Source organism: Hypomesus nipponensis, chromosome 27, assembly GCF_054491055.1.
Source record: "Hypomesus nipponensis isolate SF chromosome 27, ASM5449105v1, whole genome shotgun sequence".
Lineage (NCBI taxonomy): Eukaryota > Metazoa > Chordata > Actinopteri > Osmeriformes > Osmeridae > Hypomesus > Hypomesus nipponensis.
The window spans coordinates 2,117,501-2,144,736 of record NC_140387.1 but is presented as its reverse complement, the minus strand read 5'-3'; the positions used below and the strand labels follow the sequence as shown (position 1 = coordinate 2,144,736).

Sequence of the window (27,236 nt, the reverse complement as noted above, 5' to 3'; positions counted from 1 at the left end):
GACGATATCAGACTAATGCATCATTAGTCTTCCCCGTTAAGTTTCACTTGTACCCTTTGGTTTTAAATGAGACTTACACAGGATTTAAATTGAGTGATTTTACGACACGACCAGCCGGCGTCACTACAAAATCCTATCTCCAATCTTTTGTAGGCTTGTTACTGGTTCTGCACTCGGCCTGAAACAGCTCTTTGTTAAAGACCCCTTTGTGCTCGTGATAAATGACTGAGTCACGCAGTACCCCGACTGTGCATTGGAAACGGTGTGCGATAGTCACAACAAGAACCACCAACGCAAAATAAGGCACGTTTTAGCAAAGGCAATCAAGGCAACAAAAGTAGATGAAATATCAGAGATTAATAAATACAACAGAACAAATCCCCAAATCCGTCATCTGAGAACAGGGTTTTGAGTGGATGCATTACCACAGATTATACATGCACTCTCAATCTCTCTCAGAGTCTGCAACTTTGTATTAGTAGATCTAGCATTCTCATTGCATTAAACTCTTATTTGCTGGTGACATGGTAGAGGATTTAGAGTGCTGTAACTAACTGTCCACAAAAATAATCATAAGACCTGACAAGTGTTTCTGCATGTGTGATGCTTGTTTTCCAAACTTGCGTGTGAGATTGTTAAGAATGAGACAGACAGAGGCACGAGGCAGGTGGAAGATGAGCGCTTTCCAGGATCCCTGAGTCACCGGCGAACCAGGAAAAGGGATGCAGTCATCTGGCTGTGATGGAGAAACCTGTTTGTTTACTGTGACATCACTGTTTGTTTACTGTGACAACAATGTTGTAACAATCCGTACTAGAGTTTACAAATGATCGTGCGAAACCCCTGAGTGTGTGGGAACACACACAAAGCGTTTTCGTCAGATTCAGAGAAAAACATAATTTAAAGAAGAAATTCAAACAAGCTCTCTGCATTCAAGGAGCTGTCATTACGAAAAAAGCCAGCGGTACAGTTTGTGCTTGTGAAATGATGCACCATAGGTTGTACTAAAGCCGCGTTTGTACTCAAATGAACATGAGGCAACATTCCCTCTACAACGACGAGAAGGACTTTGTGAGAATGCCTCTTCTGCCAGAACAATGACATCTCACGCCGATCGCAGCGACACAACACTCACGTCTGACACACAAACAACAAAAACCGCACACTCAGCCTTACGCCTTCCTAACCCTGCCGACCGGGACCGCACCGGCACTGCGGCCGTCACCCGCACAGAGAAGTCACGGCACACAAACGAAAAACACCCAACAGAATCAGAGGGGAACATTTACCTCGGGGTCGCCTCGCCCACGGACAGAGTTTTATGTAGGAGAGGTGGCGGTTGTGTGGGTCATACCTCGCATTCCCTGGAGCCAGAGATGGTGTACGTGCAAGGGACCGTGCCGTTCACCATCACATCCATGGCCTCCGAATTGGTGGGCTTGTAGTCCACATAGTACTCCTGGAGCGGGGAACTCAGGGTCCGTTCCGTCTCGCGAGACTTTTTCCGGCGCTTGCGGGCAGCGGCCGAGTGCTCCTGCAGCTGCTTGACGCTGCTGGGGTAGCGCTTCCACGACACGTAGATCACCAGCAGGATCATGGCCACCGACAGGAACAGGGCCACGCTTCCGGCCACGATCTTGTGGAAGGACACGGGCTCCGGGTCGTGTTCGGGCGGAGGCGGGGCGGGCGGGGTGACCGCCGATGGCGTGGGCCTCCGTCCGGGTCCTTCGCCCCGTTTGCCGGCTCCCGTGGGCGAGGAGGGGAACGCGGGGCGGCTCTCGGTCTGGACGGGGCTGCTGGAGGGGTAAGGAGGGGCGCTGGCGGTGATGGGGGGGGCCGGGTCGGCGCGACACATGCCGTGAGAGTCAACGGCGTCCATCACCTTCTCGCCCTGGGCCTCCTTAGGGGCGGCGCAGATCATGGTGGTTTCCTTGTTCCCTCGGAAGTTCCTCAGCCAGGCCACCAGGGGGCAAACCACGGGGCCGCAGTCCCACACGTTGCCCGCCAGGCTGATGGAGGTCAGGGAGACCCAGGTAGACACGGCCTCCTGGGAGACGTTGGTCAGCTTGTTGGAGTCCAGGTTGAGGGTCTGGAGGTTGGGCAGACACTGGTAGACTCCGGCGTCCACCTCCTGAAGGTCGTTCCCGGAGAGGTCGAGCTTCTGCAGGGAGGCCCAGGTCCAGGTGAGGCCCTGGCTCATGGAGCGGATGCGGTTCCACTGCAGGTAGAGAGCCCTCAGGTTGTAGAGGCGCGGGAAGTGCGAGAAGTTGATCTTGGAGAATTGGTTGTGCTCCAGGTGGAGCTCGGTGAGCTTGAGCAGGCCTGAGAAGGCGTTGCGGGTGATGCTGCGCAGACGGTTGTAACCCAGATCCAAGAACTCCAGGTTCCTGCAGTCCTGGAAGAGACGAACCGGTATGCTCTTCAAGGAGTTGGAGCGCATGTGCAGGCTTAGCAGCTTGCGTAGGCCCTGGAACTGGCCCGGCTGCAAGGCCTGGAGCTTGTTGTAGGACAGGTCCAGGTTCCGGAGGTTGGGGACCGGGTGGAAAGTGGTGTTGTGGAGCGATGTGATCTTGTTGGAGCTCAGGATCAGCTCCTTGAGTCTGCGGACGCCCTGGAAGGCGAGGCCGTCGACGGAGGCGATGTAATTGTGGTCCAGGTAGAGCCAGATGAGTTGGTTGAGGCCTACGAACTGGCCGGCTCGCAGGCTGGCCAGGCTGTTGTAGCGAAGGGAGAGTCCTTGGCAGCCCCCGGACAGGTTCTTGGGGACGTCGCGGAAAGCGCTGGACTCACAGTAGACGATCTTCCCATCGCAGCGGCAGCTCTTGGGGCATGGTCGTTCGCTGAAGGACGGGGTTGCTGCCAGCCACACCTGCATGAGCAGTGGCACCATCAGCCAGCGACGCCGCATGGCAGAACCTGCAGAGGGAGGGAGGGAGGGAGGGAGGGAGGGAGGGAGGGAGGGAGGGAGGGAGGGAGGGAGGGAGGGAGGGAGGGAGGGAGGGAGGGAGGGAGGGAGGGAGGGAGGGAGGGAGGGAGGGAGGGAGGGAGGGAGGGAGGGAGGGAGGGAGGGAGGGAGGGAGGAAAGGCGGGTGGTCAATAAGGAGAGAACACATATTTGTCAAGACCATCTCGGAACAACGCATGTGTTAATAAAATGATATGGTTGAATGGTTACGATCACCCACGGGATCTAAGAATCCTCCATATTGCGAATCCTCACTTATGCTACCTGCTTCTTTCAAAGTCATTACATAGGCTTACTCGGCTGATTAAAACAAGCTGGGATTCTGGACTGAAATGGTAGTTTTAATTAGCTTCACTGCAATGGACCACAGTGGAGGTTTTTTATCTGGTTTTGCCTGTATTCAGTCCTCCAACAAGCCACCCCAGTGCTCGCGGCAAACACTGAGAAGTCATAAAAGCCAGCCGGCGCACAGCAAATTAGCATTCAGGAGCTGAGGACTGTGTATCCAAGTCTGGGGGAGGATCAATTTAGAATCTAGCCACTTCACATTGAACCGTAACGGAACAGTTAAGGCTTTGGAGTGAATCATGCCTTTCACCTCCCTCCTCTCTCCCCTCTCTGCCCTCCCCCTTTCTCCTCCCCCGAGTTCACACAAAAGAGTCAACTCTCTAGAAACCCGTCTGGCATTCGACAACTCTGCGGCGGCGAAAACAAAGCACAAACATGAATACTAAACATCTCAAAGTGTGGCAATTCAATAAACAAAAAAAAAAGACTTTGAGATAATCGTACAGTGGACGTGGGGTTGCTCAGTTCAAGATGCTCGGAGGATCTGCGTTTCTGACCCGACTCAGTCGGTCGTGAGTGATGAGCTACTGCGGACAGTCAGCCGTCTCGTAGCCTGGTAAGATAGCAGGCCTCATATGTAATTGTGAATTAGCGGTTTCAATTAAAATCACTCCCCTTACAGAGTCACTAACGATCTGTCATTACGATGCATTGATTTCCTCTGGAGAAGTGCACTTAGCACTGTGTGATGCTGTCTTTTGTCGGAACCCCGGCGGCCTGTGCAGCTCTGGACCCAGTGACAAGAGAGGAAGAACTCTCTGTTGCTGTACAGAGAATCCCGCGAAATCGCCTAGTGACACTAACTAGCGTTCTGGATTATTCCTAAGGAGAGGCATTAGCATGTTGTGAATCTGTTTCTTAACGGTGTGTTTAAGGGTGATAGTCAGACCATTGGAGATCATCGTAGACCTCTGACAGTACTAACAGCTTGACTGCATTATGTGGGCTCGTGAACTTATTTATTTTTTCCCTCTTTCATCTTCATGGTAGCATTGTCAAAATCTATTATTTTTCAAAGTAGTAGCTGAACAGCATCATTCTGCATACGATGACTATTAAAACCAATGTGCTTTACCAAGCATATGCTAATCACACATGTGCTGTGTGCATTTTGTGTGTGTGAGGGAGAGAAAGAAAGTGTGTGTGTTTGTGCGTGTACATGTATGTGTGTGTGGAAGAGTGTGTGTTATCTCGTTTTTCAGAAAATGCCTTTAATCATCGGTTCCAGATGGAGATCTTCATCAGATACTGAGGATCAGCTGGGAGGACTATTGATTATCTCAGCACAAAAACCACAAAACATCAATCCAGTTTACAGTGTTGAATCATGAGTGAACTCGTAAACCAAATGATCAAGAGTGTGCTTGTTGTTTATTTGTTTTTTTTCTTCAGTTTTTGCTTTGAGCCAACGCAGAAATTATTTAGCCACTTTCTTTTACAATATCAAAGGCAAAAAAAAACGCTAACGATGTATATTTTTGTTTGTCGAAGGCTGACATTTATAAACCATACAGTAATGTGCCATGTGCATTTAGAATAATTGGCCAAACAATGTACGGCGTGTGACAAACGTATGTGGATTGTTCAACCAGAATGACGTGCTTCAAGGATATCACGCTGTACGTTCAAGTCGTATCCTGATACAAAAGAGAATGGCCTTCATCTCCTGCTCCCACGCAAACAAAACAGCTTTTATTAAAAAGCAGCTCTCCTGTAGCGGGGGGCCCCTTTCGCCCCACCACCTTTCTACCCTGACTGACACTGTGTGTGGTTTAATGAGTGCTCTGTGCACTAATGCCTCTATAAGCCTGCTTCCTCCCTGGTGTGGCTCTAATCTCATTCACAGAGAGCAACATGAGACACCCACTGAGGTGTCAGTCACCGCTCACATGTCTCCATTACCGCCGTTTCTACCCCCTCGTCTCCAAATCATTTCCGTTCCTCCGTTGTCGCTGCTTTGCCGGCTGAACTATCACCTTTGAAGAACATGCCTTCAGCCAGCCCATTACCACCACACAAGACTGGAGATCCAGCTTGGCCCGGCATGGCCTTTTCTGCTTCTCCAAAACAGGGCTGTTGACGTAGCTTGGCGCTACGGTGGTAACCTTGGCCTCACTCACTGAGGTAGCTTGTCCGTGGCTTTCCACCCGAGTTTTCATTTGGTTCTCGCCTCTACTGTACTCGCAGCTGCAACTGTGGTGAATCCCACACCAAAATATCGCGACCATAAGAGATATTCTGGCACTTTCAAACCCAACTGTGCAGAAGTTGAAGGGTTTCCAAACATGTCCCCTATATTTAGCAACCAAAGAGGCAGTCCTGAGTATTTGGAAGCCTGTCCTCTAGATAAGTCCTCTTTCTCTCCACTAAAACACAGAGGACTGTGGCACCGCCCTCTTTCGCTAACCTAAAATAAAACAAAACATTTGTTTAATAGCTTGGCAAATGCACTCATTAAACCGTGCTGTCTCTAAACCCACATGTATTCCATTGTAATCAGGGTCCTGATTCTGACCAAACTGCCATCAACTACAACATAACTGCCCCTCTCTCTTACCAACCGTCTCTGGAGGAGGGGATCCCTCTCTGAATTGCTCCTCCCAAGGTTTCTTCCATTTTTTTCTCCCGTTGGGAGTTTTTCCTTGTCTTCCTTGAGGGTTTAGATTGGTTGAGGGGCAGTTCTATGGGTGTATGTGAAGCCTTCTGTGACATGCTTGCGTGTAAAAAGGGCAATAAAATACATTTGATTTGATTTTGATTTGAACCAAACACAATCTGTTAGTATCAGAGGACGACGTCGCTATCAACAAGCCTAAGCCGTACTAATAGTCCCCAATTACCCTTGAGATGACAGCCAGTCCTGCCAAGGCAGAGCAGGGCTGGGCCTATCTCTATGCTGCTTGGGAGTCCATGTTTCCTGCCCTCCGTGCCTGGAGAAAACAGTGGCTTCTTTGTGTGCAGGCAGGAAATATAGCATATTGCTTTTGCATTTGCTGCACTGATTGGGGTAAAGTGCGGTCCATGGTATTCTGGGCAAATGGATTAGGAGAAGTACTTTTATATTGTTTCCACTTACAGTGCCCTAGAATGCAGGTAACCCCACACACACACACACACACACACACACACACACACTGACTGTGTTTGTGTTTTTGCCGTGTGTCTGTTTTCTGATTTCCCTTGGTGGAAATAGCTCGTCCAGGGAGGAGTGACTAAGAATAACCAATCAAGCGTCCCTCTCCATTGCACTACAGCTGATGCAGTCCCTGCCCCTCCCTGCCCAGCCCTGCTCACCCCCAGCTCCCCCCCCCCCCAGTCCACACCCCCTCCACCCCCCCCAGCCCCGCTCCCCCCCCCCCCCCCAAGTCCACACCCACTCCACCCTCTGGGCGGCAGCTCCACCTCACCCCAGTGGGTGAGACGGGCGATGCAGGCTGGGAGGTGAAGGTTGTTTCTTTAGGAATGTTTTTTTTTTTTAAAGATTTGTCGTTCGCCAAATTCAAGGAGTGTGCAGTGTATGTCACTAGAGGATTCCACGAGGAGATACTAAGGGCTGAGAGTTTTAACAATAATATGAATCGTGCATCGACCCAATGAAAATCCTGGAATAACCCTAAATACATTGATCCATTTTTATGGATACAATCAAGCCCCGACTGGCCAGCATATGAGTTATGTGATTCAGACAATGTAGTCCTATCTTCCTACGTCTGGTTTTTCTCAGAGCATAAGTGGGAAATGTAGTTTTCAGAAGGACTCTAGTTGCACTTTATTCACCCGCTGGCATTTCCTAGCGCATGGGAGGCCAGGGTCAGGTGAGCGTTCAGCGGCTGACAAAGGCTGCAGTGAACTCGGTGACACTCCAGAGGTGAACTGCCCACTTTGCCTCTGGCTGGAATTCTATTGATGAACACATACCAAAGGTTAGATACAACACTGACTGACCCCAGAACGTCAGGACCACACGATTTTCCACGAATAGAGAGGCACTTAACCATTAACAAAAATGCATTTGGATCCCTCACACAGCATTCCTAAGCTGTGCATTGTACTCTAGTGGTTCGGGTTAGGTACTACATGTGGGATGTGGACGTTAGAGATAGGCCTTGAGTTGCTAAGGGTTGGAATAGGTTTACGCCAACAATTAATTTTACCCCAACAAAAATGGCTACTTGTCATTGATATGACGGCAATGAAAACCCTTTCCGCAATGGTGGACAATAATATGCCTGAGAGGTCATCTACTGTCTGTATCTACTGTAGCCTACAGGTATGACAATTGCGACCATAATTCATTATCCCGCAACAAATGAGCTGTATCTGTGGACTGAGCCAGGGGATCTTATTGGTTCTTTAGTTTGCTGTTATGTCGATGCAGTGCAGTAACCCTCTGTGCTGTGGGTCAATACATCATGCCATGCTACAATTAATGACATACCACAGCCAGTGCACTTGGCCATCTGTGTAAGAGTTGGAGAATGGCTGTGGAGATTAAGCTACCCCTGGCTACCATAATGGAGGTAGCAGAGCCTGAGGGGAAAGAAATAACTGCCAACACAAACATACTGTAAAGGGGAGGGGGAGGGGAGGGGGAGGAATATGCAAAAAAATCGAGCTAAAACCACCTCAGTCGTTCTCTTTGTCGAAGCAACCTCAATCTCTTCCTTAGTGAATATCATTAGACTACTCTGTTTCGCTCGCTCACTCTCTCTCTCTCTCTCGCACACACACACACACACACACACACGCCTACGGAAAAAGAGCGAGGCAAAAGTACCGTATCATTCTCTCTCTCTTTCTCTCTCTCTCACTCTCTATGTCTTTCTCTCACTCACTCACTCACTCACTCACTCACACACACACACACACACACACACACACACTCTCTCTCTCACACACACACACACACACACTCTCTCTCTTTCCCTGTCACAGACACACACCCCACACACACACATAGTTTCAAGCACAATTTGCAGGTCTTCCTACGCTCGATTTTACATTTATCCAAGCGTTCTGTAGGTGTGAAAAGAGCCGATGCTCCACAGAATCACCATACATACTGGTTTACCGTCAAGACACAAATCATTAACTGCAGGTGCGAGGTGTAGGAAGGAAGGAGCAGGCTATTATTATAACCGACCCCTTTTGCAAAGTTTGCATGCGTAATTCATTTAATTGTCTCAAAATGAATACACTCAGAATACGAATCAGGATCCATTCATATTTGGCAAAACATACAGCAACTGCATATTATTAAGTACGCAGCCTTGATTAAAAAACAACTATGACCGTGCAGGACCAGGGTTTATAAACTTGACTTGCTTCCAACAAAAACCGTGATTAGCATTCCAGATCCTGTCAATGCTCCGACTACAGTCTGCCTCTGTAGTCAGCAAGAGACGTGAATGCTCCAAATGTTTCAAGTGAACAGTGAGCGATTTGAGTTTACAGCTGAATAGAGAATGCCAATTCTTGAAGCCTGGCGAACATTTTGTCAAGCATCTTCATACGAACCATTCGTCGCGTCAGGCTACCGCAAGAGATGAGGGAAAAAAAGAAAAAAAAATCTCATTGCAGCTCTCCTAGTCTTGACTGTGTGGCAATTATCTGGCTTTTTAACAGGCTGAATAACCTTTTTATACAATTTCAAGAGCATGGCAAACAATGCTATGTTGTAACGTCAAACAAGTGACCTCCACATTTAATAAAGATGGTCTTTCTGTCTGGTTTTATCAAATCAGACAGAAAGTCCTGGTATGTTGATATATATATATATATATATTATTTAGAAAACCCGGCTGATTAATTTCCTACCGCACAATTCACATTCGATAGCCTACATTTACAGGCACATGCACTTACCCATATCCGCGAATCTTTCACCTCCTGTCCACAGGTTTTAATGCCTTCTAGCGCGCGACATCCGAGTCCGCATGACACGCGCTCTCCTCAGACGGGTAGGCTACCGTTCTTGTCCACAACCCCAGTCTCTTCGCGCAGTCGCCGATTCCAATGCGCACCTGCCCGTTCCTGCACTAAAAATGTACCCCTCTCAGATGTATATCCGTGTCAGTTCCGTAGTTTTTCCCCCCTGTAGCATGACTCACTTACTTCCAACACCAGCGACACTGACCGTGTTGTCTAGTACCGGCTATCCATAAATTGTTCCCGCGTAAAAAAATTACTTGATACTTGTCCGACACCAAACAGCGCGACGGCACCAAAAACAGAAATCCACATCCAAGTCAAAGAAGTCAATCCAAAATCACCTTTCCGTCGAAGTTCTGGGATTCCACTTGAAATGCTGTCGTTACCTTCTGTTCATCCATGATGACAAGATATGTTAACAGCCGTTTTCTCAGTAGGGTACTGAAGATACATCATACTCCCTTTAGCGAGACTGATAGGCACATAGACTCCTCAGAAATGTAAACCTGGTCGGTCGCGCACTGATCAGCATTGACGCTCGATACTTTCGCTCGCCACCAAAACAAATCTTCTGCAGCTCTTAATGGTTGATCTTGCCCACTGTCCACCGCAATTCTTTTTTCTTTATTTTCTAACAGCATAAGTGCAAGCGTTTTGCATGCTATTTAAACACGACTGAATAAACCATACCAACTTTGTAGGAAAAGGCAGAATCGGAATGCCCTCTTCTGGTGAAAGAGCGATATCCGCATAGACAGACAGACCTACACACAAACCCACACTCACACTATATGTAGGTGCTCCCTACAGAATGCTGTCCGACGCGGTAACTATTGCATTTTTTGTACTGTCGTTGATTTCAATTCATGTGTCAGAGGAGAACATTACTTAATCAGTCAATGGAAATTAATGAACTGGATTTCCGTGGTTTAATCTGCGGATTGGCAATGTTCTGGCGTTTGCGTTGGATTAAATCAACCAGTTGGACCATGGACGTTTTTTTTCTTTTCTCATTTACAGTAAGGTCATATTAAACAATGCCCGTTGTCTCTTTGGTTCTACTTCAAGGCAATAAATTCTCAGCGGCCAAGATACACATCAAATATGGCTGAGGCACATCTCTGTCCATGGTGCTGATTCAGTTCGCTCTACTGTCTTATAGCTTCGTGATGCTAGCAGCGGTTTGTTCAACTTTCTCTGACCTAGGTGCTGCGTCTGTCGGTGCTACTGTACATTTAGTTTGTCCATAGCGCATGGATCAATGTTGACCTGTTCACCAATCCTCGTGTTTAGGCAAAGCACTAGATTCAGACCTAGAGCTGTTGTTATGATACCTGCTATAAAATTACTGTAAGAAAAAGAAAAACTTCTCATGGTGGTGCAAGAAACGTCCATAAACATGGAAACATTAACATTTCTGTATTTATGAACATGAAAAAATTACAGTTAAATACTCACATGTTATCAGACTAAAATCCATATCATAACTATAAATAACTTTCGAAATGTGAGGTGTTTCACAGAACTGACCAACTATGTAAACAAGACGTTCAAGCACCAGCCACGCTATTCAGTCGATGTGTTTCTCTGAATAGGTTAGTTTGGTTTTATCAAGGCCACCATGCTGTTCACTTAAACAGGTCTCCTTTGCTGTTGATTTGTCCATGGCATTTTGCAGTGTGGCATTTGTCACTAATCTGTATCAGGAAGGCAGTGCTACTTTATCGACATTTTCTTCCACAGGCACCTTCTCCCCAACACTGGTGCGCCTGGTGGCTCCGAAGAAGCAATATCGCAGCTGAATTTTTAATGTGTCATTGACTCTGGGGTAGTTATGTTTATTATCTACCGAGTAAAGCAGAAATATGTGCAAAGCATGCGATATATAACATCTCCTAACAAGACTTAAAACGTTTCAACATTTCGAAATGTGGACATTTACTTTAAATTGCCTTCGTTCTTCGCCCCAAATATAAGAGTATTTCCACATGCTCTAGGCAATGGTTATACTATCAAGTCTCATGGCTTTTATAGAGAACTCTCTAAATCAAAAATTCACAGGATCATCGGCCAGTGTTAGAGCCTTAAGAGCACAGGGGGGAAAAAAACAAAACAAATGTAGTGCCAACTGGTGCTAAATAAGTATATAAAAAAAACAATAATGAGCACTTAGAAAACAATGAACTTGAGTGTTGGAGCTCTCTCTCTCTTCAGACTGGCGTTCAGACAGTGGGCCTCCCAGGCCGCTAGCTGCCTCCGCAGGGTCTGCCTGCAACCCTAACCCTCCACGTGACCCACCAGCACTTCACCACTCTCCGATCCCCCTCGCACGCCTCGTGTGAGGAACACCACCTGCAATTAAATACTTATAACTTCCATACCTATTAAACTTTAATATGAACTTACAGAAAGCCATGTGACATTTACCGAGGCTGAATCTCCAAAGGAGGCAAGACACCTTCTCTAACACTCCTCTCAACCGCTCTCCACCTCACACTCTCACTCCTGCGTCCCTTCCCATCCAATCTGGCTGATGGCTTTCCTTTTGGACGCAGTTCAACAAGCCCAGGCACTTCTGCTGACAGCGGTAAAACAATTAATACCCTGTGAAGTTATGGAACCAACGACTGTGCCAACCTGTGGACCACAGTGGTGGTGTTTTTAAGAAATACAACCAGGGCCATCTCCCAGGGCGGTGTGTCCAGGCAGGTGACGCCGGGACTGGGGGACGAGTCCTCTGGGTGACAGCTGGGTTAATGGAACTCCAGCTGATCTCCCACGAGGTGCCTGAACAGAGAGCTGGGAAGGTGGAATGGGTTTGGTCACTGGTTTCCTCCTTCTCCAGCTCGTAGTTAAAGTAAAATTCAATATGAGACTACGGGAATACACGATGGAGATTATATCACATGGTACCTGATTCTTTTGTTTGATGTTATCAAATACATCTGACACCTGACACCATATACCCATGAAATATATAACAGAATATATTATTAAAACATTCGGTCATTTCCTCCATGGACACAAAGCAGGAGAACCAAAACAAAAGTAGACACACTGTCCGGGCGATGCTAAATACCTCGACAACAGGGTCAGAAACCTTCCCCCACACTTGACAATGGCATCAGTCTCTCTGTGAAAGGTGTGTGTGTGTTTGTGTGTGTGCAGTGGCACAATGTGTGTGGCACACTGTGTGTGTGTGTGTGTGTGTGTTGTGAGCCGTGTGTGAGAGAGAAGGAGCTCAGACAGAATCTTCAGCGTCAGGGAATCTCCAGAGTGATGGACAGCCCTTTCTCTGCTTCTCATGTTCACATTAGACCAGGTCATGTTGCCGTTTCTCTCCCTTGTCTTTCCCCATTTCCTCTGATCTTAACGCTAGCAGAACAAACCCCGCCCGCCTCGAGGAGTTTCCCCACCTGAGTCAGGCTTCACAAGCTCACACATGGATGAGAATCATCCACAAATGCTCGTTTTATTGAAGAAGAAAAAACTGAAATTGGACAGAACGGCTGAAATATACAAAGTAGAATCGTGTTCCTTGCAGATTTTCTACTGTCACGGTGCCAGCTTTCTTGCAGCAGTGCTGGAACCTGTAAATCCTTGTTTGGAGGTCGATTCCATTAACCTTTACCCCAAGCAGGGGCTCAATCTGGAGGTCTGTGTAGCGCAGTGAGAAGCGGAGATGGCTGTAACTGGATGAACATGCAATCAGACATGAGGGGATCTGTTGTTAAACCATCTGAAAAATACTAAAAACAGAATCAGCTGGAGTTTTCCACAGAAGACAAATCATTGAATTATGGATATTGCCTCTGGCAGCTGGGTTGGGTACAGTTATCATGGTGAGGCTCATGTCTTGGGATCCTCAAGAAACCCAATTCATCATTGACCTGAAGTTGTGGACTACTGTAGCATCATCGCCCACCACTGACCGTTCCATCTCTGTCGGTTTGTTTACAGTAAAATAATACATTACCACAAATCTCTCTCCCCCTCTCTCACACACTCTCCATTTCTTTCTCCATTCTGTCTCTCCCCCCCCTCTCTCTCTCTCTCTATCTCTCTCTCTCTCTCTCTCTCTCTCCCCCCCTCTCTCTCTCTCTCTCTTTCTCTCTCTCGCTCCATGTTTTGCTCTGGTAAAGATGTGAGGAGGAGAAGGGGGGGGGCATCTGTGTGTGGCAGTGCTTGGCCATCTGTTTGCTACCCACGGGGTCTCCATGGACACAAGATCTCGCGGGTAGAACATGGGTAGGCAGCTAATTTCAAGTGTATACAGTAGCGTGTAACATACAAGCTCTGCATGATACTCCAGGTTGTGCAAAGTAAAACGTGGATGAAGAAGAGCGTTAGCCCACATGTATTTCTCTGCTGGAAGCAGCTTGTGTGTTCCTCTGGCACGTACATTTCTCACTGTGTGAGTGGGCTTGACATAATACAGTACGAAGAGGCTGTACCCAAACCGAGAACATAAACCTGTTATTTCGATTAGTGACACCACGGAAGGGGTGTAATATTAATATCAGCATGTGTGAGAAAGAAAAAAAAGAAGGAAAAAAAAAATGAACGCAATTTCGAAATATCACGACTGTATCTCTGAGGGTTTGATAAGACTTCATGTCTATGGTCTAGAGGTGTCGAGGAACTCGAACTAGAACAGGTTCTTACACCAGAACGTTCCTAAACGAGAACCTTCTTACATTAGTTATTTGGCTGCCTCCCTTTCCTGTGCTCCATACTTAGAGGCCCATCCCAGCTGTTCCACTAGCGGGAGCCTCGATGAATAAAATAGAAGAAACAGGGAATATCTGTTAATGCTCTTGTGAGAAAGAGGAATTTACATAATGCGACATGATAAGGATCTATAGAAGCCAGAGGATCAATGAGGTCCAATTACAGGCTGCTGGAGTTTCTTATCAGCTCTGGTTTAACTTTGAGTTGCCTGTGGTCCTTCACTTTCATTAAATCTCCTATGTGATTAGGCGGAGTCATCGGCTGCACACACAAGATTGCGATCGAACGGATTGCATAAGGAAAACATTCCCAAGGACACTGTTTTGTTTCTGCGATACAGTGTAAATAAACCCTTTGTTTTCTTACAGACTCGTTATCTAACTAATCCCGATCTGTGTCTGTTATTGTTGCCGTGCGTTTTAAAGTCACGGTTCATGCAACGTTAATGGCTCTTCTTTTACTTCTGCCCTTTGCTAAATGGATGGAGGCTAAAAATATGCAGCGAAAAAAAACGTTAGTATTTTCGTTTTTTCCTCTCTCTTGCAGTTTTTCGGGGCCTCTGGGAGAAGCCGGAGCTGGGAGGCTGAATCTCTGTTAAAGAGCATTCACCTGTGAGAGACAGAGCCATCCAAGGTGACTGCTCCAAGGGTAGGAAGAGGAAAACTGTATTTTACTCCAACACACAAACCCAGACAGAGAATTTGACATTTTTACTCCAGCGGTGTATTGAATGGACAACACAACTCATGTCCAAGTGTGTTGTTTTACTCCTGTGTGGGAGTGAAATTAACTTTTTGATGGCGTTCGGTACCTAAGATTGCTTGTTGATACTGAGTGAGAAAATATTACCCACATCCCCCTTCCCCAGTGTTTTTAGTAATGTCCTTAAACAAGCAAAGACAACCCTATGTTTGGTTTGTTTCTATTTACCACGGCTAATGTGGTCGCGGTTTCTCTGTTGTCCCCAATATCCGGCTTTGATGTCTCCCTCCCTCTCTCTCTCTCTCTCTCTCTCTCTCTCTCTCTCTCTCTCTCTCTCTCTCTCTCTCTCTCTCTCTCTCTCTCTCTCTCTCTCTCTCTCTCCCTCCCTCCCTCCCTCCCTCCCTCCCTCCCTCTCTCTCTCTCTCTCTCTCTCTCTCTCTCTCTCTCTCTCTCTCTCTCTCTCTCTCTCTCTCTCTCTCTCTCTCTCTCTCTCCCTCCCTCCCTCCCTCCCTCTCTCTCTCTCTCTCTCTCTCTCTCTCTCTCTCTCTCTCTCTCTCTCCCTCTCTCTCAGATGAATTACACTCATCAGAGTTTCAAAGATGTACGTCACAGCCAGTGAAAGGCTCCCATTGTTGACTTGCAGATGACTGACAATCGAGGGGACAGGAGATCCGGATGCAGTCAGGTCTTTAAATAGCTCTTGGTGTTTAGGATGTCACAGACGTGCAGGGCGAGATGCTGCCCAGCTTCACATGACTCAGCGCATCTGGGCGACTGTCCTGCACTCTGCTCCCACCCCGGACGTGGACACGCCCCCTGTGTGTCACTTCCCAGCAGGGCTGGTGCCACAGACCCTGTCTCGTCCACTTTTATCTGTGTGACCCTCCCTCCTTCTCTCCCTTCCTCCTTCCCTCCCTCCTTCCCTCCCTCCCTCCCTCCCTCCCTCCTTCTCTCCTTCTCTCCCTCCCTCCTTTTCTCCCACCCTCCCTCCCTCCCTCCCTCCTCCCCTCTCCCCCCCCCTATTTTTTGGCATTACCCATTCCAGGCACGGAGGCCCCAGCAGAATGTAAATTATTCAGCTCGGCCTGCCGGAGGCTCGTAGCGAATCATAAATCGCGGCGGGTCTGAGGCTATTTCATACGGGTGACCATGGTTAAACACCAGTGCACAGAATCATTTTCAAACCCACACACACAAAAAATAAGGTTGCATTACTTAAAGCTGACAGGGAGGATGTTTGGTTCCATGTTTCATCGTTTCAATAGAGTCCAATGCAGTGAGTCTGCTTGTGTTGTGTGATGTGATGAGGACATCATGCAGTATCTGGGGTGGTAAGAGGCAGAGGCAGAGGTTAGCAAACTGGCCAATGGGCCAAATGACTTCAAGATCACATGATGACCCTCCACATCTCTACTGTACCCACACTGTCTGTCTGTCTGTCTGTCTGTCTGTCTGTCTGTCTGTCTGTCTGTCTGCCTGCCTGCCTGTCTGTCTGCCTGTCTGTCTGTCTGTCTGCCTGTCTGTCTGTCTGTTTGCCTGTCTGTCTGTCTGTCTGTCTGTCTGCCTGTCTGTCTGTCTGTCTGTCTGCCTGCCTGTCTGTCTGCCTGTCTGTCTGTCTGCCTGTCTGTCTGTCTGTCTGTCTGTCTGTTACCTGTCTGTCTGTCTGCCTGCCTGCCTGCCTGTCTGTCTGTCTGCCTGCCTGCCTGTCTGTCTGTCTGTCTGCCTGTCTGTCTGTCTGTCTGTCTGTCTGTCTGTTACCTGTCTGTCTGTCTGTCTGTCTGTCTGTTACCTGTCTGTCTGTCTGTCTGTCTGTCTGTTACCTGTCTGTCTGCCTGTCTGTCTGTCTGTCTATCTGTCTGTCTGTCTGTCTGTCTGTTACCTGTCTGTCTGTCTGCCTGTCTGTCTGTCTGCCTGCCTGTCTGTCTGTCTGTCTGTCTGTAAATCCATCTCTTTCTCTCTGACTTACTCTCCCTAAATCTCGCTTTCTTTTTCTCTCTGAGAAATATACACACACAACACATTTTCACTTTTGACATACCATGAATACCAAGGTTTTGCTTAGTCAGCGACACTGAACATAATAGGTGTGTGAGGGTAATTTAAATCTTGACTTTGGCACGCTACAGTATGTATGGCTTTCTGCTTCATGTCATCCTAGGATCCTGATGTCTCTTGATAATCTGTCAGGTATGACAGATTATGGTAGGATATCAATCCAGGGGAAACAAAATGCACAGGACATACATCTATAAAGTCCTTTGTTTTCAACCTTGGTCCTCGGGGACCCCCTGTCCTGCACGTTTGAGACGTCTCCGTCCTGAAACACACCTGATTCAAATGAATGGGCAGTTATCTAGCTCAGCAGAATTATGCTAACGACCCGTTCGTTTGAATCAGGTGTGTTTTCGATGTTTGGAAACATTGAAAACATGCAGGACAGGGGGTCCCTGAGGACCAGGGTTGGGAACCACTGATCTATATACATATTAAAACTCATTGGGTTATTTGCACAGGTAAAAACTCACCGTGCAGATGGAGTGAGAGAAGTTGTTGGGCTGGAATCAATGTTGGAAGTGGTCCACTGTTCTAAGTGCCCAGGGACAGTAGACTGGGACAGGCACTCAAACAATGACACACCGAAATAACTTCACACTGACGCAACAGACTGAGGTCCATTATTTATTTAACGTTCTCTCAAGTGGTACCATGCTAATAGCTCCAATGAGGCACTTTGCGACGCGTTACTTTGGGTGAAACAAGCACAGCTCCCTCTTTCCCACGCTCTGGATTATCACCTGTCACCGCAAGGCCACCCTGCTGTGGGTTTGCTGTTCCTCTTCCAAATCTCTTCTTCTTTCCCCTTTACTTCTTCTCTTTCTTTTTCTTCTTCTTCGTAATGAAGAACAACACAGTCGTTTATACTGTACACAACCACAAAGTTGTCACTGTAGGTATTGCTATGCAAAAACATTGCAGTTCATGTAGGCTTAATGAAATGTGTAGCCTTATTATTTGGAGGTGTTACCCCCCTTGTTGGTGCGGGATGCGTGCCGTGACGGGAGCCTGAATGCTGCGGGTCTCGCTGGCGTCGGTGGGCACAGATGTCAGTATGTGGACATAGCCAGCGGGTCAGGTTGACACCGTTCCCACACCGTGGGAGCCACCTTCCTCTGACCCCCCAGCGTCTCTGTTCACACGCCCTGACCGAGGGCAAGAGCCGTGACCTTCAGGTACTGAAGTACTGACTCTACGGGGTCCTTCCACTCACACGATACACACTGACTTCTTCGCCTGAGTTCACTTTGAAACCGTGAAAGCAAGCATAAACACAAATACATCCATCTTCAGTCAATAGACAGCTGTGATTCAGTCAGAGTAACCCCCCTCCTCCCCTCCCCGTAAAAAAAAGAAGAAGATTTTGTTGAAAGACCTTTTGGAAATGCATTCTAAAGATCTGCAGAAAAAGAGTTTGCCTTTCAAACGCATATCATGAATGCATAATATGTGTTGTGTCTTGCCAGTCGCCTGTCGACTGAGAAGGCTTTGACCCTTCCTGCGAGGGCTCAGGTAGCTTCCTGCGACAGCTCAAGTCAAGCACCTGGATTGTTTCCCTTAAGCATGGCAGTCGTCCCCGGGCTCCCGCCTCTGCTCATGCTAATCTCCGCTAATGATTAGTCAAGGATGACGAAACCACTGAGCTTTTCACCTTTGCCCGAAAAATAAGGCAGAAAAAAAAGTCGAAGGCTCTTACCGTCGCAATGATTAAAGACGGGCTCTTTTGTGCATCATTGAGCGAAGCCCGATAAATCCTTATTGATGCACGGGCAGTGCGTGATCATCACCAGACCCCGAGGCAGAGATCCAATCACTCTGATGCTATTGACAACGTTGCCTGATACAAACAGGTGTGTTGGACCCATCTGCAAGAGAAGCCGCTGAGAGCGCAACTGTGCTGTCTGGCCGTTCCGTCTCGCGCTGGCTCGAGCCCTCGCTCCTTCTCTAGCCCGCTGTGGGTTCGCGGCATGCCTAACAGGGCCTAACTGACATATGGCTGCTCCTTTGAGGGACATCCGAGATGGAGAGCAAGCTAATCTCTCGCTGAGACACGAGGGACGACAGCGAGGAAGTGGGTGATGAATTGAGCGGGCAGAAAGAAGCGCCATTTCTTCGCCAAATCAACCAGGAACATTGGGAGGGCTGGAAGAACAATGATGAATCATCGGGTATAAAAGAAACATGTCAGTCTATTGATAACTTACCAGCCATGGTTTAAACAGATGAGGCCTTATTGAAGGGAGGATATGGGTCGTATTCTATAGTTTGTTTTTTCTGGTTGTAAAATATGCATGAAATCCCTGTTGTGCTTCTACCTTAATGCCTAGCACAATCAGGATGAACAGACTCCAGGAAAAGTGATTGACAGCTCTCTGCCCAAATCCTAATTTCCTATTGATGGAGCTTTGCTCCGCTGGAAGGAGAGGAACAACAAGATTATCTGTGAATGGCAGGATGAGAGAAAATGAGTGAGAGAGAGAGGGATGGAGAGAGATAGAGACGGAGAGTGTGTGTATGTGGGGGGGGGGGGGGAGTGTACATGTCACAGAAACAGAAAGAATGAGAGATGGCAAGCCAGAGAAAAAGAAAAAGTGGATTTCTCTTTCCATCTCTTTTCCTCTCTCTCTCTCTCTCTCTCTCTCTCTCTCTCTCTCTCTCTCTCTCTCTCTCTCTCTCTCTCCCTCTCTCTCTCTCTCTCTCTCTCTCTCTCCCTCCCTCCCTCTCTCTCTCTCTCTCTCTCTCTCTCTCTCTCTCTCTCTCTATCTCTCTCTCTTTCTCTCTCTCCCCCCCCCTCTCTCTCTCTCTCTCCCTCCCTCCCTCCCTCCCTCCCTCCCTCCCTCCCTCCCTCCCTCCCTCCCTCCCTCCCTCCCTCCCTCCCTCCCTCCCTCTCTCTCTCTCTCTATCTCTCTCTCATTCTCTCTCCCCCCTCTCCCTCTCTCTCTCTCTCTCTCTCTCTCTCTCTCTCTCTCTCTCTCTCTCTCTCTCTCTCAGCATGGCTGCTCTGTATGCATTTCCCTGCTTCCGGAAGGGGAGATGTTTGTGTGCACACTAACGATTCTGACAGCCAAGCTGCATCAGCAGAAACAAGGCTCATAAATTGCCACGGTTTCAAATGGATCATGCTTGCATTGACTGCTAATGCCCGAGGCCCCAGTGTAATAACAGAAGGGTGAGTCCGACACACACAGGCAAGTCCATCATCACACAGACGTGAATACAAACCTCCCGTCTCACGTCAGAAGGACATTCGAGTTGAAGCCCTCGTCAGGGTATTCTTCTTCTGACGTTTTCCACAAGCTGATCTCCACTGACTCCGCAAGCTATCTGGATTGTTAGCACGAATGCTTCTGCCCACCTGTGCACAATGCTGATAGATACTTTTGCACAGTTACTGAATGTTTTTTCCCCATTGTTTTAGAAGGCGCGGATTGCAACGGTGAAGAGACATTGATCTTCTGCGTTTGCTGTGTCAGCTGTTTGGTTGCTGGGGCTGTGAACTCGGGGGTTTGGGCTGGGTATGGGATGTATTGAAATGATTCAAGTGTATTGGTGTGTGTTATCATGTTGGTATTTGACGCTGCAAAAATAGTTCCACATCAAGGACGAATAAAATTGTCCATTGTGACCTGCTTTGGGAAAACACCACGGCTTGGATCTTCCAATGAAAGGTTTGTGTCACGCAAGCTGGATGGGGAGACACTCAGTATGCAAATAAACTAAGCCGATGGTCTTTAGCCTGCATTTAAGCGAAGAGAGCACTGATCCACAGACAAGCTCTCCATTAATACTCATTAGAGAAGCCTTCACAGGGCTGTTAGCCAGGCCCGGGCAGGGATCTCAGACACCCAGTCTAAATCTCCACACGGCGTAACCGAAGGATAGGAAGTCTGCTTGCCGCCAAGGCCGAAGGTCTTTCTTGAGCACAAGTTATTCGATTACTCATGAAGCCTGATCGGGGCGTGGGAGGGGAATTGGATTCATTGCCTTCCTGAATTGCCCCGTATTTTAACATGTGTAGTTCCGGTAACAAACAAGAATGATTAGAGTTATTTACCGTAGGTGCTCTATACATGTCCGGTTCTTCCCTCTGTTGACGTACAACGCCTCCTAATGCATGGATCAATAGTGGAGCTACAGAGACAGTAACCTCCCTCTAAAGATAGGGGGAGCTAAACGGTTTTCTCTGCAAGTGTGTATGGAGACTTCTAGTAAATCTGGCCATTAATTTTCATTAAGTGCTGTCAGTAAGGACCATTAACCAGGCTAGAGCATAATCACCTCCCCAGAGTGGTGACCCGTTTATGGCGCTGGACGGGGTTAACGAAAACAGCCCACCTTAGGTGTAGCAACACAAGACTCCCAGCAGAAGCCACCATCAGCAGCCCACAGTGACTCCTCCAGGTAACGATGCCAGACGGAGGCTGGTCAGAGAACTTATGTTGACGTGTAGGTGGCAGCCTGTGTACAACGAGACAACCTTATGTGTGTAGGTTTTATCTAGTTGTGTGTAGCCCCGTGTTGTGTATGCTGTGCTTGAGGGCTGTTGGCCGTCAACTCAAACACGTATGGGTGGATTCTGACGATAAAAGCTACGTGTAGCTTAGACGTTGAACCGTCTAACGGTTTAACGTCTTAGATTATGTGCTGGCCTTAATAGAACTAGTGCAATCCTTTTAACAGTCTGCTATGATCCTGCTGCACAGAGCATATGCTATTATAGTTCCTCTGTATAATCTATCCTTTACAAACATACACACACACACATTTCACTTTAGACTATTTCCAAACTTTCGTTTTGTTTTGTGCTTGGGCCTTTAATGCACAGCTTTGATGACATTAATAGTTTTCCTTTTTTTCTTCAGCAACCCAAAGAAGTTTGATAAACCTTTCAAAAAGAATGGGCCTAAAATATGTCTGTTTCTGGCAGAGGACTGTCTCCAAAAACAATATTTTGATAGAGAACCCCTTGGTAATCTCTGGAGGATATGTGATAAAGACAATCTGCCCAATGAGGAGACAGTCTGAGAGTGGAAAGGTCAGGGATCTGTTCAAACGGAAAGAGCATATCCCAATTTCAAGGAGAGGAGATAGCTGACTTATCTCTGAGGCTACATAGAGTAACATCACAACACACACACACACACAACACACAACACACACACACCACACACACACACAAACTCATATTGTGCATTTTACACACACACAGACTCCACTGTGCATTTCAAACACGCGCAAAAACACAAAACATTACATTGTACACTGCATCATGAAATTCTGTCTGTCCTTAAATGACAACAGAGGGCTTTGGGCTTTTGAACAGAAAGCCTATTCTGTACAACATGAAACAAAGACACAAAACAGAGAATTGGCTTGCTGCCTTTTCTCATTCAATTAGCATAGACCAGCAGCTAGAAAGACAAAAACACATCACTCCACAATAAAGTTAAATGGAAACTGAGGAAGGTAGAAAAGCACTCTTACTGATCAACATTTTTATAAATGCACAACAGCCCAAAAGCTCCCATTGCATGTTTGTCACAGAATATTAAAATGTAAATGGTTGCACTCTTTTATTAATGACAGTGCCAGCTTCATTGTTGCCATGGTGTTAAATACAAAATCATACAAAACACCTTCAATTACATACTTCAAATGCTTTTAATCACCCCTCAGAGCAAGCGAGGCATAAACAGCATAACCTTACACCCCTCATCCTTCACAATTATTTGAAAACTTAACAAGCAAAATAAAGCAGTACTTGCTACGAGGATGACAAAATGAATTTTCCAGAATCTAGACAACTTGACTAGCAGCCAATGCTCTGATGTGCTGTACACCCAAACGATCCAATCCTTTATACATTCACACTCAAACAGATCTAGATCCAGCCTTTGAAAACAAAGCTTTGTTCACAGACCGCTAAAAATATCTCAAGTTTGAATGGGCAGTGGGTGGGCCGTGTAGAGAAGTCCTCTTAACAATACATTCGAGAAAATGTAACCCACTGTATCAGCCTGGCTATTATTTACTGTACAATGTGTGCATTCATCCGTAGCTCCAGCGGGCTGTTGAGATGTGTCTGGCCTGTGACAAGATGGCTCCTGCCTGGGAGGAGACAGAGACAGGTTCCCCATGCCCCTGGGGCTGAGCAGCACATGTCTCACACCCAAGAGGGCCAAGAGCTTTTGTAGGGCATGAAACAACCATTTGTGCACAGAGGGAAAACAGAAGAAAAACATCGAGGTGGAAGCAAACAAACTGTGAGCTGATTCGGGACAACACGAGAAAAATGAGAGAGAGAGAGAAGTCGGACTTTGAAGTCTTTGTTGATGGATGTGTGGCGTTCTCGGAAGGTTTCTTTCTTCGCAGGCGGGGTTAGTGAGCGTCGCTCTCGGTCAAACCCCCCCCATCCCCCCCCCCCCCCCCACCGCCGCCGCGCAGCAGTTCACCTCACGTGTCAAGGATCCCGGGTGGAGCACACAACAGAGATGCTGCTCCGTTTTTTGTGAGAAAAGCCTCTGCTGAAATAGGAAGTGACATCGTATTAATGTGCGAAAAGGCCTGAGGTTGTGCGAGTAACGTGAGACAGCAGCTGTCATCGATCCCCACCCGGCACAACCTTGCATACAGCGGAACAAGGGTCAAGGGCCACAATTATGAAACGTATTCTGGTTACTCTTCCTAGTCCCCTCAATGTAAAGTAAAAATAATTTGATGTGAGAGAAAAAAAATGACATGGGGGGTGCATTTCAGGCGTTTTTCGCACCCTTTCTTTCTTAAAAAAAAAAAAAAATCTCAACCGTTTTTCCAAAATGAGGTTTTCAACTTTTCCAAAATATTTTTTTTTACTTTTTACAAATATGTTTTCAACCTGACAACAGCAATCACAATATTTGTTTTCAACTTTTTTTTCAAAATATTTTCATATGTGTCTAAGTGAGTTTTCAGTAGTATGAATGTGTGAAAGTTTCATATGTGAATATGTTTGTGTTTTATATGTGGTTTTGTATGGACAGTCTGAATTATTTCCTATAACGTCTGCTGGATGATATAAACGCAAGATGATCAATTATGTCTGCATAATGACTGCTGTATATTCAACCAAACACTGTCACGCTGTACAGCGAGAACCCAGACAGAGAACACAAGCCCGGGAGTTGAAGTGAGATTGACGAAGGTTGGTTTTGTGGAGGGAGGCAGGGAGCAGGAGAATGGCGTGGGCGGGCTGGAACAGGGGATAGACAGGCAGACAAAGAACGACCCTGGACTGAAGGAAAGACCAGTTACTAAGACTATGTTAGAACAAACTTGGAATCAAAAGCTGATCACTATGGGGGTCTGATATGGGTCACGACCCCAGACTGAAGCCCACGAGGAGAGGGTTGAGTGAGGCTCTTGTCATGTGGAGTGGTGGGGTAGGACCCAAACGCAGGAGAGTAGCGAGGCATGGCATCAAAAAGGGTTTATTCACAACGGGAACAGACAGGGTACTCATGGTAACAAGGGTAAGGACAAGACAAAGACTGGACACAAAACAGGAACCTAAATACACAGAACCAAACAAGACACAGGTGGTCATGATGACACTAACGAGAACCACTGAACGAGACACAGGTGAAGACAGTGACAGACACAGGTGAAGACAATGACAGACACAGGTGAAGACAATGACAGACACAGGTGAAGACAGTGACAGACACAGGTGAAGACAATGATAGACACAGGTGAAGACAGTGACAGACACAGGTGAAGACAATGACAGACACAGGGAAACACCAGGGCCAAACCAAACACAAGGCTGGACGGCTGTGGCCGTGGCAGTTCTACTATAAGTAGAATCAGTGGAGTTTTTTATGATTTAACATGGATTTTCAACAAGACATACAACAGATACAATACAAATGAAAACGTTTTTTGGGGGGAATTAAATGAATTCGAAAGGGGGGTAGGGGGTATAGCATTAATTATCTACATAGATGGCAGTGTTGCAAGCTATGACTGGTGCACCTGCCCTAAACATGAGCAAATACAGATGTAGGTGAACTGCAGGCCAGCTGAACCAGGCCTCATTTCTAGCCCCGGCCCAGAAACAGTGGAGTTTAGGGTTGATTGAACACAGGTGTGCAGGACCCAGGTGACACACACACACACACACAGACCAACAGGGAGCACAGGAAGGGAACACACACAAGCAGGAGGACTGACACCGGAGAATGTTGTAACCCTGACAACCCCAAGCCACTCCGCACCATCTTCCTCGACAACAATCCAATTGCTCTATTCTCAAACCAAGACGGTGTATTCACACAGAATCCAGGCAAAAACTATAATTTTCTTCTGTTTGGATCAATTTCAGTTCTCTCAGATATGTTTTTAGGAAGCACTCATCACAGCGTTTACTGGTGTCGTATTTACAAAGGACATGCAGTAGCAGATACAAGCCTATGCTGTTGTGTTGCTTCTTCCACAGTCTTGTTACTGTTTCCTGAATACAGTTCAATACCAATCAATCCCACCAAACAGGCAGACAGCAAATGAGTACAAACTGTATGTGGGAAGTTAAACCTGAACTTGGTTTTTATTGCCAATAGTTGTCAGAGCTAAGGGTGACAAAGCAAACACACATAAAAAGGCTGCTTGTTTTAAATCCAAGGACTTTTCCTTAAGAGGAAACAGGATTGGTGAAAAATACAATTTCGAGAGACCAATAAAATCATTCTTGGGATGTTTCTTGCTTGTCAAAGATTTCAGAGGGCAGAGAGAAGCCATTCCTACCCCATCACGTACAGTAGCAGCTAAGTTACAGTTCATATCTACACTACTGCTGGGAGTTACGTGGTGAGTTAGCACTGTCCACCACAGAGGGTGTGACTGACTTAACCATTCCTCCTCTCCTCCTCTCCTCTCCTCTCCTCTCTGCTCCCCTCCCCTCCCCTCCCCTCCCCTCCCCTCCCCTCCCCTCCCTCCCCTCCCCTCCCCTCCCCTCCCCTCCTCTCCTCTCCTCTCCCCCCCTCTCCCCTCCCCTCCCCTCCCTTCCCCTCCCCCCTCTCCTCTCCTCCCCCCCTCTCCTCTCCCCCCTCTCCCCCCTCTCCTCTCCTCTCCCCCCCTCTCCTCTCCTCTCCTCTCCTTTCCCCCCCTCTCCTCTCCTCTCCCCCCTCTCCTCTCCTCTCCTCTCCGCTCCCCTCCCCTCTGCTCCCCTCCCCTGTCCTCACTGTCCATGTAATCCCAGATCAAAGGTCCCAGAGAAACAGCTAGGAGTACTCTCTTAGTAATGGCCTCATGGGTTTGGAGACATGTTCTTTATCTGGCTCCTGCAGGTTGGCTCCCAATGGTCGTGTATACAGACCTGGTTATGATAAGAGGTTTTGACACAATGGGAGACATGCATACCCAGACAGAACATGTAATGCATTCCCCTTTGAGTTTTTGATGTCTGTTTTCCTTCCCTCACAAGTAGCATTGTGTAAAACAAAGATTCAAAGACAAATAGAACAATTTTGTCATCAAACAGAATGGCGTAGAACTGACATGCATCAAAGTCATAAAAGTATCGTATTTTACCATGCAAACAAGGCTGGATATGATCATCTAGATTAATCAATTTGACTGGGAGGTTTTGTGTATGTAATTTGCTGTTTCAAAAGCAATGTCAAGTTCAAGTAAATACTGTCAGTTTCCCCTTCCTGTTTTCTTTCTTATCTTCCTTTGTTCCCTCGTTTCTTCAGTTAAAATGTTGACATAAAATGATTGCAGAATTACTTCCTCACTTATCAGTGTTACATCATCCACACCCCATCTCCTCATTCTCTGATCTTCAGAACAGCTTTGACATTGAATGGAAGTTATTGGTGTTCTAATCTAGACAGTCACTGTCCCCAAATAGAGCTACATGCACACATATCAAACCCTGTTCTCCGTGTTGTCAGGACATAACATTTGTGAAGGTTTTCAGTGTTCTGAGGAGAAACAGTCAGGTTCCTTGACTGCGCGGAAGACGATAAACACTGATGAGAACGTCCTGTGAAAACATCCAGAATGTCGAAATCTCTAACTAGTGATCAGAGGTGGGTGTGCTGTTAATGCAGTTTACATCAGCGGGTTGGTTGTGGAGAGAGGAACAATTCATCTGGTGTTTCTAAGGATCCTTCTGTGCATGTGAGCAGATGCACTGTGTGTAACTAGTGTCTCTCGACCCAGAGAGAGGCCGCATGAGAGACAGAATGACCATTGCACATTCTGTTAATTCAACCACAAATTGATCTTTCAAACCTGAGCCACGAGTAGATTTAGCACAGCTCCGTTAAACATACATGTTCACATGCGCGTGTTTAACCACACACACACACACACACAAACAAAACACACACACAAACAAAACAGGAGCACACGTTGAAAACCCAGCTTGTTGTAAATCTGTGGTTGTGGACTGGTTGCTCTCTAGCTGGTCTATTAAAATATGTCTAGCTCCTATCAGTGATTTATCCAGCCAATCCATTTCCTT

The 27,236-nt window shown here is 47.1% G+C and overlaps 1 protein-coding gene across 1 annotated transcript in view; it reads right to left on the bottom strand.

Moving 5' to 3' along the window:
• Positions 1-1,348: 1,348 nt before the first annotated feature.
• The window catches only part of LOC146220342 (leucine-rich repeat transmembrane neuronal protein 4), a 26,463-nt gene continuing 575 nt past the window's right edge, over positions 1,349-27,236 (bottom strand). Inside the window, exon 2 of the mRNA XM_084693908.1 lies at positions 1,349-2,916. Within this exon, the coding sequence (XP_084550034.1) occupies positions 1,349-2,916 (1,568 nt within the window). The remainder of the gene's footprint in view (positions 2,917-27,236) is intronic.